The sequence below is a fragment of the Myiozetetes cayanensis genome, unplaced genomic scaffold, assembly GCF_022539395.1.
Source record: "Myiozetetes cayanensis isolate MyiCay16 unplaced genomic scaffold, myiCay2020 scf5-8, whole genome shotgun sequence".
NCBI classification, from domain to species: Eukaryota; Metazoa; Chordata; class Aves; order Passeriformes; family Tyrannidae; genus Myiozetetes; species Myiozetetes cayanensis.
In genome coordinates, this window is record NW_026087742.1 from 108,480,573 (window position 1) to 108,492,681 (window position 12,109).

The following is a 12,109-nucleotide window of genomic DNA, read 5'->3' on the forward strand; positions in this document are numbered from 1 at the left end:
AAAGGCTCTTTTCCATCACTCTGAGTGATTAAGATGATGGTGTTACTTAAGATGAATTGAACGATGAGCATCCTTGGAGATATTCTCAAGGAACCAGCAATCAATCTTTCTCTGTCCCCATCCTGTACTTCTCTTATTTATTGTATTATGTAGTTGCTTTCAGTGTAATCTCTTATTTTTCTCTTTTTTTTTTGGCAATCTCAGATGAACAACATAATCACTGTTGTTGAAACAAGTGAAGCTTTAATGTTATATACAATTGCAGCATGGTAGTGGCGCTTACAATAAAATAGAAAATAGAGGAAAGGTGGTGTGATCATACAGGTTCTGTGCAGTGGTTTGGTCAGGGAGATACTTCAGTGAAGGGTGCAGTAGAAAAACTTTCAATCATCCGAATATGCTGTATACAAACCACTGACTTGTTTTCTCCAGCCCAGTATGACAGTGAATTTGGATGTAGACCATTCTCTTCAGACATAACCTGCTAAGACTATAGGACACAGGACCTCTTTCACCTCTCCCTCTCTCTTCACCCCCTTTCCCTCTCTCCCAAGGCCAGTTAGGCCACCCTGTCTCTGTTTTGTGCCACCTTTTGCCACACAGCATCCAGCTCGCCCTTCCCAACACTGACAAGAAATACCAGCCAGCCACCAAGGACATAACCACTACCAGGAGAAATCAGTACTGCAGTGAAGTTTTGTTAATTGTGAAGTGATACACAGTGCTCTTGTCCCTTTGTCTTTGTTAGCCAAACATCAGTTTAAAGGAACTTCACAGGTATTATCAGTTTCTCATAGAAAATGAGATAAAGTTTCTCAGAACTTAAATTTTGGAGATGTGTCAGAGATGTCCTTGTTTCCTCTTACCACTCGCAGCAGTGCTTTTCGGGTACCTGATTTCACTTCTGTATTTAGTGGCACCTTCAGAGTTAACTGTGTCTTCACCAACTTGTCAGCTGTACAATTCATAATCATAAGAAGTTCTAGCATGAACATTTCTCGTTGCACATTTGTACTCCTCAGAAGTAAACGCATTACATTTTATTCTATCAGTGCCCTGTCTGATGCTGGGTGCTTTCTTTTACAGATGAAGCCAAAGAATGAAGTAATGGAAATGTCCAGTTCTTTCTGGAAACCTCCAGGACACCTTAAAATGTGGCTTACCAGCTTATTTTGGTTTCTAGATACAGTTGCCATTTTCATTTGTAGAACTCTAAGCCTAGGTCAGCTTCCCTTTGAACAATGTTAGCTTTTACCTACTGACCTGAGATCAAGTTCTGCCCATCTTGTGCTGACCTGGGCACAGACACTAAAAAATTCATTTTCCCAAGGAGCAGTCTGCCTAAGTTTCTAGCAGCAAACAGTGGTGTCCAATTAAACTGGACTTGCATCATGTTTTAATTTAGTCTATAGACACTGCCATGGTTCCTGGAGTGTTTGGGGACAGTCATTCATGGTTACAAAGTTTTTATCTTTTGCTAAGGCTTGAATCCTGTTTCCTGTTCCTCTGGAGCTGGGAGAATGGATAATACTTCTTAAACCTCTGCATAGGTTGCCATCCATCAACCAGTTCAAGCACCAGCACAGCTTTGCTACAAGAAATGTCTGTGGAACAGATGAAGGTGTGGATTCACTCCAGATGAACCAGCAGACCTGCTGTTAAAAGGAAGTAAGCTGATCCAGTATACACAGGCAGAGCAGATGTTCCTTGCTTAGCAGTGTAAAAAATAGAATGGGATCCTGGGGCAGCACAGCTACAGCACACTGGGCTGCCTATTACCCAAACAAAGAGTGCAAGGTGCACAGCTTGGAAGATGTTTATCATCATAATGTAGAATTGTCAGGGACAGGTTCCTAGAGTGCAGAAGGACAGATCTCCCATCAGGAGCTGACAGCTCCTCACTGCAGTTTTGGCATCAGCTAATTGCAGGACTCGTGTACTGGTGTACATTTTGACTGGGACTAAACAGAGTCAAAGGTTTTCTCACTGATAGTTTCTGCATGAATAATCTTCCTCCTACCTGTGAGGGGAGAATAGATGGAAGGAAAGCAGTACCTGTGCAGCACTAATCTCCCACTTACTTGCAGATCTCATAAGCTGCTCCAGTGTCTGGTGGAGGAGTGGTTGACACATGGGAGCTCCAAACAAGAATTTGGATCACAAAAAAGTGATTCCTGATACATACAGTTCCCAGGGTCTTTGTCCCCACAATTGCTCAGCCATGCACTGGGAGGATGGTGAAGAACAATAATAATAAAGGAAAAAGAATAATTTTATGTGCCTGTTGAAAAACATTGGGGTAGAATTCTGTGATGCAAGAAGAAGCCTCTCCAAGCAGTGCCGGGTTTGTTTCTCTGTTAATTTGCAAATCTTTTTACTGTTTTTAAACATGCTTTTCAATTCATGCTCTTGAATTCGGGTGCAATTCTAGGAAGAGATGCTTGAAATTAAATTGTTGGCTCTCTGTGGTAACTGTAACCCTCTACTAGGCAGTAGAGAACACGCAGCTGGGGTGCAGACAGCTGTCATTGGAAAGCCTCAACACAGCAGTGCATCCTGGGGTACCTCACTTCTTCTTCTTCTGTGACAGGACTTGTCCTCCCGAGAAATTCCCTGCTGTCTCTGCTGTTGACCAGACACCTTTGGCTGAACAGGACCTAAGCTCTTAATAGGCAGGCTGATACCTCCTCAGTCATGGTGGTTATCAGAACTGCTCTGATCTTAGATCCATTCCTTGAAATCGTTCCTGCTTCAATTCTCCAGCAGCAGAGAGCAGGGGGGCTGTGATTCTCTACTTTAATGATGGTAATGGGGATTTCTTGTTTCCTTCCCAAGACCTAGGAGAGCCACTGTAGTAGAACTGGATAGATGTATCCAGCCAGACCCTGGTGCAGCAGAGTGAAAGGTGTTGGGGCCTGAGTGTAACTAGGAGAAACTTGTGTTTTCCCTCTCCCTTCACTGACTCAGGATAGAGGGAGCTCGAAGAAAGGTTGAGTCTTTTTGTGCATCCTCCCCCTTCACACACCAACTCTCTCTCTTGTCCTTGCCTCTGCTGAGCATTGTGATTTGTCCTAAGATACAAACACCAAGTGAGAATTATCCCAAGGTAAGGATATTAGGTGGGAATTGCAGGAGGAGCTGTCAGGATGCTCATGTAATGAATGCATTCCAGAGATGTGGGAGCTGTGATGATGGTGATTGGCTTTGGTCCTGCAAAAGGGTATAAAATGCTGCTGGAGACTGGACCAGCTGGGCACTCCTGCAATTCCCACCTGGTGTTATTATTGTAGGACAAATCAAAATGCCCATCAGAGGCAGTCACAAAGGAGAGAGTGTACGTGTATGTGTGGGGAGGTGCACCAGAGACCTGACTGTTGTTGCTGTCACAAAAGGCCAGTTGCTGGTTTTGCTTTGAAACTCTCCAGTGCTGAAGTTGACACACACAAGGACTAGAGGTGCTCATTGCATTGGACCAACTGTGTAGCAGCAGCAGCTGCTCTCAGCCAGCCTCCTGTCTGCTGTAACAGTTGAGCTCCATCCTTTTCCACAACGCTTCACATTCCCCTTCTGAAGGACAAGTTTAACTGCAGAATTTGATGGTTTAATGAGACCTGTGGACATTTTTTACACTGTTAGGGTTAACAGAAGTTCTGCATTGTCTTCTTTAACAGTAATCTGATCCGTCAGGAATAAAGGCAGCCTTCAGTTTCTGATTGGGCTCATGATTAGTGATCCACAAAACAGGACAGCAATAACTGACATTGCTCTTTTCATTATGCTGAGGCAAAGGGCAAGCGTCACCCCCTCCCAAATTTATGGTTTGAAAACAAGCAATACTGATGGGATCTAGAGGGAAGTCTGGTTTACTCAAGCTTGCAGTCAAGTACCCTTCTCCAGTGAACTGGCAGAATCATACCAGTAGCTGTCCCGAGTCTACACACAGTCTGTAGCATTGTTAATATGAGAAAAAAACCTGGCCATGACACTGCATGGAAAGATCCCTGAATAATCCCAGCCCCTGTCTTTGGTAGAAAAAGATGAAGCTTAAGGAGTGAACTTGAACATCACACAGTGCAGTAAGGTATCACTAAATTACCAAGTTGGCTCCATCATCCTTCTGCTTGAGTCAGCTGTCCTGCTGAACACAAACATCTGTATCTTTTTTTCCCAGCATTTTTGGTTATTATAACTAATTCACAAGCTCCCTCTGCTGGGCTACCGGCATAGGACACTAATGGCAAAACTCCTCTAATGTTATTTGCAGACTGACCCGTTTTCTTCAGCTTATTTTGACACTTTGTACAGCATCAGAAAAAATGTCTGATCAAATTCATGTAAATGGCTTTTTGGAAGTGTGACAGAGAGAGGTTTGATGTGTTAGGTACATATTAAAATGTTTTTACATGCATAGAGGAAGATTTTTTCCACAATAATGTAAGTGTAGCTGTTACCTCCTAAAAGTACTTCTGCATCTATCAAAATGATACTTGGCTTCAGTAATGCCTTCAGTTACATACAGGGAAGAGCTCTAAGAAAATAAAACAGCTCTTTTAAGAGAATTAAAAGCTTACAATCATCAAGTATACTCAGGACATCGTGCAGTTTTATGTAGCAGTGGTTTTCAAAAGGCAAAGCATGAGCCAAGGGGCTTGTACAAGGAATGATGAAGTGTGGAAAATGTTACAGCAATCAGAAGCAAAGAAGAACTAGTCCTGCTTTTTACTTCCTAATTCTCAAGGTCAAGACTTTTGTCTACATTCAAAACACATATTCAGGGCTGGGCATTGTCATAACTGATACATTGCAAAATGTCTCCTAGTAGATCAAAAGGAGTTGTGAAATCTTTCTCTTCCAACTAAACAATCTCAGATTGAGAAAGACTGCTAACAACAAAAAAGGATGGATGGTGTTCTGTGATTGCTGTAGACATAGCACTTTCTTGCTGGCTTTTAACAGGGATTTACTGAATGAAGTATCTGCCTTAAATAAGTCACAAAACTGTGGAATGCCTTAATGGGAAAAGGCATATTGCCTGCAGTGGCACAAGAGAAAAATGGAGAGACTTTAAAAACAATCACAGTGGCTTTTTTACTGTAGGTCAGGCTCCTAGGCACAGAGAGTAGTACAAATACTAAGTATTACAGTGCTTCCTAAGTGTTGTGCTTAAAGTAAAAGGTATGTGGGAATGTAGCTGTCACCTGTGTGAGCAAAGCAGTTATTTACAGCACATGGAATCAGTGAGAAATTATATAAAACAGTAAATAAAGGACTCCACCAACCTACTGATACAGAAATTGCAGGGGAAACATGGAATGCATGTATTCCAAACTTCAATCTGCTGAGGAGACTAAAATGAACATTTCTAACATCACTTGAGACAAAATCACCAGTTTTGACTAAAGTGGACAGACCACCTATACTTAACCTGGAAAAGGAACATGTGTAATTTATACGTGTTTGTTAAATAGCTGAAAGCTTAAGAGGGCAGGTGTGACAGGAGAAGGAGGAATGGCTTTAAACTAAAAGAAGGCAGCTTTTGACTGGCTATTAGGAAGAAATTCTTTACTGTGAGGCACTGAAACAAGTTGTGGTGGAGAAGTTCACATCCCTGGAAGTGTTCAAGGTCAGGCTTGATGGGGGTTTGACCAACCTGGTCTAGTGGGAGGTGTCCCTGCCCATGGCAGGCAGTTGGGACTAGATGGTCTTTAAGGTGCCTTCCATCCCAAACCATTCTGAAATTCTTTGATAGGACAGGTTGTGATGTCTTTAAAAGTACAAAAATAATTGGCTGAAGTTTTAAAGCACCAGCAATATGTATCTTAGTGCCAGTAGACTTTTGGCTAAGTACTGACAGGATAAAGAATAATTTTACCTATGCTTATGCTAAATGACATTCAAGAAGTTTCTCAAAAGATGTATCTATCTCAGGCATGAGTTTTCTTCTAGGTAGCATATTCTCATATTGGCTTTATTCTTCATCAAAGCATCTGACAGCTCCAGAGGACGTGATATCAATATGCAATTTATCCTCTCAAAGCCTTGAGGATGATCAGTCTATTTCTTTTCTGTTCCTAATTAAACTTATTGCTTCAGTAATTCCCAGGGGCAAGGAGGCATTGTGACTGCACTGAAATGAAAATGAACTCTGTCGAACCACAGCTACATCAGCGGTGGTTATGATTAATGTATTCTGTGATTGTTGTTTTGGTTGTAAGATTCAGCAGTTTTATTAAATATACTGTGAGGGAGCATACAGAGACAAGTCACAATTTTCTTTTCTTGGTGAGGTGAAAGAAATCCGAGGAGGTTTTAAGACAGAATTGGATGAAATAAGATATAGCAGGTCAAGGGAGATCTTAAATGTTATTTCTGATTATCCAGATTTTGCCAGGCCACTAATAATTATGGTTCAGTTAGGGTTTTCTGTTCTAGCCAACCATTTCCTGGAATAAGGAGAAAATACAAATCCTTCATATTTAAGTGTTTTGGGAAACAGGCAACAGCCCTAAAATGATTGTGGATTGAGACACTTGTTAAGAGGTAATTTTATAGCTAGCAAAAGATAATGTTGTTTTCCAGATACACAGGTCATTTTCTTTGCCATTTTCCTTGGTAATGTGGAAGTGGATCAGGTGGGTTGATTTCTATCATCCATTCTAATCACGATTCTAAATATCATTTTTCATGTGGCTTTGCATGTGGGCTGCTTTTGCATTCTGAAAAAGAGGTGATATTCATTAGCATATTTCATTATGCCAGGCAAAAGGGTATACTGTGTATACACTTAAGTATTCATACTGCTTAAGTGCTTGACTTTTTACACTTGCTTTATATTAAAAAATGGTGAACAATGCTTTCCTATCTAGCTGATCCTTCTTTATGCAGCATTGTGGAAGGCTGGATTTGGATAGAAGTTTATATGCATTTAAAACACTCAACCAGCATTTTAAAATAGGCATTAATTCCATCTAAAAGTTAAATATTCTGCACATAAAAATAAGCTTAGCAAAACATGGTCTGTATTGAAAGCCAGTTGTCAGTATTAAGTAAAGGGATCGCTACATACGGAAAGTGAACTGATTAAGATTTTTCTAACCAGTGTGCCTTTGCCTTCCAGAATTGCAATTAATAGACTTTATCCTTTACATTTATTTCTAAGGGGTTACCTTACTAATGCTTTTACAAGGTATGGAGTCTGGAGGAATAGATCCCAAACTGGCAGATATTAAAATGAAAGCTCTGGAGAGAATTCACTGTGTCTCCCCGTGTCTCTGCTCTCATTTGCTTAGGATTTAAATCGTTTCCTTAAGTTCTGTGAAGCTAAAATGATTCACTTAAAAATGACTGAAAATTACTGAAGTCTCCAGATGTTAATGTCTTATTTACTTCTACTGCAGCAACATAAAAGAACACTAATGAAGATCAGAAGTAGGTTGTTCTCCAGGGTACAAATATAATAGTCATTTGGAGCAGCTGTAATAAAATCCCTTGTTATCAGGGAGCAAGGTGAGACAGGCAAATAAGATTTTTTAGCCATTAGCTTTCAGTCAAGTTTTATGTGACATTAATTTTCTGTAGCATCTTTTACGTGCCAAATGAGAGAACAGAGTTTATAACATATCTTGCCTCCACACTTAATGCTATCAGTATTTTTTAAACTTTTTAACTGAAGAAGTAATGGTAAATCCTGTCATAATACAAATTATAACAAACCCAAACGAGTTCAGAAACATTTCAAAGACATCATCTTGGTATTCCAGTTAGTTTTAGGATTACCATTTATCTTGTCAAGAGTATTTGTGCAGCCTTTTTCTTTTTTTTTTTTTCCTGTCTCATTTTGCCTTTTTTCTTTCTCAGTTCTCTTTTCATAATTTGAAATATATTTCTTCAAAGTACTGCTGCCATACAGGCTTTTCCCTAAAGCCAAAACACTACTTCAGTTAAATTATTTAATTGGCCTAGGTGTTGGTTAGTAATGTACAGATGTGGCTGACACAGAGGAAATTGCTGATGATTGCAGTGAATTGCATATAAATAGAGTTGTCGTTAAAATCTGTAAAACTGAATGCTTTGGATCAGTAACTTGGAAAAGTTCATGTCTGGTGAAATATATGATTTATCAGTCTTACTTACAGAATAAGGCATTAGTTGTCTCTTAGGACTGCAGTAAAGGCAGCATTGACCTGTTCATGATGATAAAGTCCCATAAGCATAGCTAATCTATCTTCACAGAAACCAGTCCTGAGCTTCATTTTTCGCATCTTTTTGAAGTAAGAGAGCCTGAGTTTTTAACTAAGATGTTTCTGAACCCACATATGTAACAGTGATTTTCAGTAAAACCTGGTACCCTCCTCTTTGCTTCCTCTTTTTTGTATCTTGTCTGTAGAAAAATCTGTCTAGCCTGGTATGGCCTAATAACACAGCCTGTAACACAACTTTTCTAATCTTTTCCTTTGTCTTATCCTAACATCTCTTCCTCCAGTCTGGGGGCTGCTGTTCTGCAGCTTACCTGCTGCGTGTTACCAGGTCCATGACTGCTGGATCTCTGGGAAGGAAAAGCTCTTAGTGGGCCTCTTTTCACCTCATCTGTGCAGCTAAATGTTTGACATTCCCTTCCTGAGAGGGGATGAAACTCTGTTTTTGAGAACCATTATGTAAATTGACTGTGTTATGTAAGGAACTTTTAATAATGATGTACATTCCAGCATGCTTATAAGATTAAAGGCAGTACTTTGTCTTGTACACCAGCAAAAAAGCGGAGTCCTGAAAAATGTCTTAAAAAATTAAATTATTATAATAGACTTGATGTTTGTTTGATGTTTCTGTTTAGGTGCTGACCCCAGCACAAATAAAATCAATTTGCCTGGCCATACTAGAATCAGGAAAACAGTATGCAGTGAAGAAGAGGAAACCATTCCCACTCATGTATTCCTACTACGGAACGGAGTATCTTGGTGAGCAAAACACACCAACAGCTTTGGGAGTGATGCTGTGTGTAGATGCTGAGCTAGTAGGCACTTCAGAAATAAAATACGTAAAACCTACAGTGTGGGATTTCTCCTGACCCAGTTGGGACCATCCAACCTCCTAAAACTGTTAAGGGGAACGAGGAGCTGGAGGGAAGAACTGATGCTGCCGGGCACTGGGGAACACAAGAGGTGCCTGTCCTGCACCAGGGGAGCAGCTTCATTCCCTCTTCTCCTTTCTGCCCTGGTAAATCTGCCTTGCCAGACAGAGGCAGCAGGAGGTGCCCATGTCTGTATGGAGCAGGTTACCTGAGGGAACAGCCAGGGATGTTTTTTGTAAGCTGCTGTTGCCGTGCAGGGGCTTGCCAAGGGATTTGGGCTGTAGCAGCACAATTCAGACATGTGGCCAGGTCCTACCCATCAAGAGCAGCTTTAGTTGCAGCTCATCTGAAGCAGTGGGGAAAGGCCATTGAGCAGCTCCCTGGCAAGGTCCTCAGGGTGCAATATGCAGAAAGTGTGGGACTGATTTGCATATATTAACGAGTTCTCTGGCAGGCAACCAGCGGGAGAAGTCACTGCATTGTGTGCCACGGACCCTGGCAGGTACAGACAGTTCTTGCACCGAAATTTAGGTTTTAGTTGACTGATACTGTCAGTCAGTAACTGAGAATACCCATTTATGGCCCAGTTTCAATTTGAATTCAACAAATATTTCAAACTAATGGTCCAGATTCAGCAGTGAGTCAAGAATAATATTGTAAAACAGTATTCAGTTCAGGTTCAGTTTAACTTCATGCACTCAGTTTCAGTCATATCATAGTGAGAGCAGAAAAAATTCATATATATTTTTGCAAAGCTGGAGGAACTGAAAATGACAGAAGTAGTAAAATATAGTGTTCTGCACCTAGAAATCTTTTATTCTAAGCACTGTTGTAATATGCAGAAAGAAGATGAAGGAGACATGTGCTTGACAAAGAAATCAATCCCAAGGGAAAGTTGCCTTGAGTTGAACGTAGGACCAAAACCTACCCTCTAATTTGATTGTTTTACTTCTTTACAGGTGCAGCTCATGGACTTTCGTCAATCCTTCAGATGCTGCTCTCCTACTATGAGTACCTGCAGCCAGCAGATCAGGAGCTTGTGTGGCAGAGTGTGGATTTCCTCATGGACCAGGAACAGAACAGCAACTGGCCTCCTGAGCTGGGGGAGACGATCGAGCGGGAGAATGAGCTGGTGCACTGGTGTCATGGAGCTCCAGGTTCTTTTCCCATTGATGCTTTGAATAGCCAGATGCTGATCCCATTGCTTTGTCACATTAGGTGATTCCACGTAGAAGATAATCTCAGGTTAAATTTGACCAGGTTTGACCTTTTATGAGATGCAGACAAACTATTTGGGCTTCTTCTTCCAGTTCAGAGTGTTTTATTTATTGCTGAAGCAGCTGGAACAATAGGTGTATTTTCTGCCTTAAAAGTGTAAGTGATCACAGCTGAAAGAGTTCTGGTGATCCTGAACTGTATATTTTCCGCTTTTGCTCCCATTCATGACAAGACCTCAAAGACTGGTACAGCTAAGTCAAAAGACAGCATGTGGCTGGAAAGAAAAATGGTATGGGAAAGAACACAGATACAGACACATCTGTGAGTTTGGGGAAGGACTTGAGAATACCTTTCTTTTTTTTCCCCTGTCAGAATCAAAGTTTAAGCTGCACTTGTCACATGGATAATGCATACATTTGACCGAAATATTTTCATGTGAAGTACAGTTTGTACTAGCAAGAAGCATTTTTTTCTGAAAGTAATGCATGTAAAACTGCTTTTCAGAAAAAAAAAATCAATCTTTAGTTGGGGTTCATGAGGTAAAGCTGATGTCTGTTGGCAATTTTGGCAAGTAATGCTGTATATTGAAACTGCTGCTTTACCTCCAGGCAGAATTTTATTGCTAACGAGTGATATTGGCTTAGCAATGGCACTCCAGTGAAGTGGAGTAAAAACAGCTTTTGCCTACCAAACTTTATTATGATTAATTTATTTAAATCCCTTCTAAAAATAAGCCAAATAGCTTTTTTCTTTTTAAGTATGCATAGATGTATATAACTAGGATAAAGCAGCATGGGCCACACTGGAAAAAAAACCCCTGAATTTCTTTTTCTCATTTAGTAAAAAAAAAATTATCTGTTACCAATGTAAGAAATTATCTTGCCCATCCTTGTGTTTCTAGCAGTGTAAGTAGGTGCGGTGAATGGAGATTTGGCACCAGTAGAAGACAGTGCTAAGAGTTTACTGTTTTAAAGGCAAAAATGTGACTGCTGGTTTTAATTTATAAAAGTCTGGGAATGTGAGAGTAAACGCTGAAATTCAATGATATATTGAAAATATTGTCACGGGGAATGGAGAAGTACATCTTGCCATGTGGTTTTTTATCACAGCAGATACTCCCCCCTCCACATTTAGCAGAGGTGACGCTGACACATGCAGAGCGTGAGGCTGCAGTTTGTTAGTGTATTAATCTTTATTTTCTTAAGTGTTCTATGAAACCCTTGGCGTCCTTACCAGGAAGGATAATCTCCCTGCTCTTTTCCTAGGCATTGCATACCTGTTTGCCAAAGCTTACCTGGTTTCCAAGAAGCCTCAATATCTGGACACTTGCATCCGCTGTGGAGAGCTGACTTGGCAGAAAGGCCTGTTGAAGAAGGGCCCTGGAATATGCCACGGAGTGGCTGGTAGTGCTTATGTGTTCCTGCTGCTATATAGGCTCACTGGAAACTCAAAATACATATACAGGGCACAAAGGTTAGCATTCCTGTCTTCTGGATTTAGGGTAATGCTGGAAGGTTTTGGTAGCATTTATAAAGCAGCTCAGTCTGTGATCAGTGAGTTGCAATGAGCTGTGGGGCAGGTGCACTCTGCAGGAGCTCTGCAGTCCTGCTTCCAGGCTGCCTGTGGTGGGAGAAGTATCATGTTCTCCCAGGCTGCCTCCCTCCCTGCCTGCCTGCGACCCTGTGCTCTTTCAGAGGGAACTGGGGTGGATGTGGAGGGATGGCGTGCAACCAGGTCTCACCCTGATGTGAGTTCAGAAATCGGCCAAGCTGTGTGTACCTGAGCCCAGGAGCAGAGCAAAACATGATCTGTTACATTTTTTTT

At 41.1% G+C, this 12,109-nt stretch overlaps 1 protein-coding gene across 1 annotated transcript in view; it reads left to right on the forward strand.

Moving 5' to 3' along the window:
• The window catches only part of LANCL3 (LanC like family member 3), a 37,793-nt gene that overhangs the window by 17,835 nt on the left and 7,849 nt on the right, over positions 1-12,109 (forward strand). Inside the window, exons 2-4 of the mRNA XM_050332477.1 lie at positions 8,831-8,954; positions 10,027-10,224; positions 11,551-11,758. Of these exons, the coding sequence (XP_050188434.1) occupies positions 8,831-8,954; positions 10,027-10,224; positions 11,551-11,758 (530 nt within the window). The remainder of the gene's footprint in view (positions 1-8,830; positions 8,955-10,026; positions 10,225-11,550; positions 11,759-12,109) is intronic.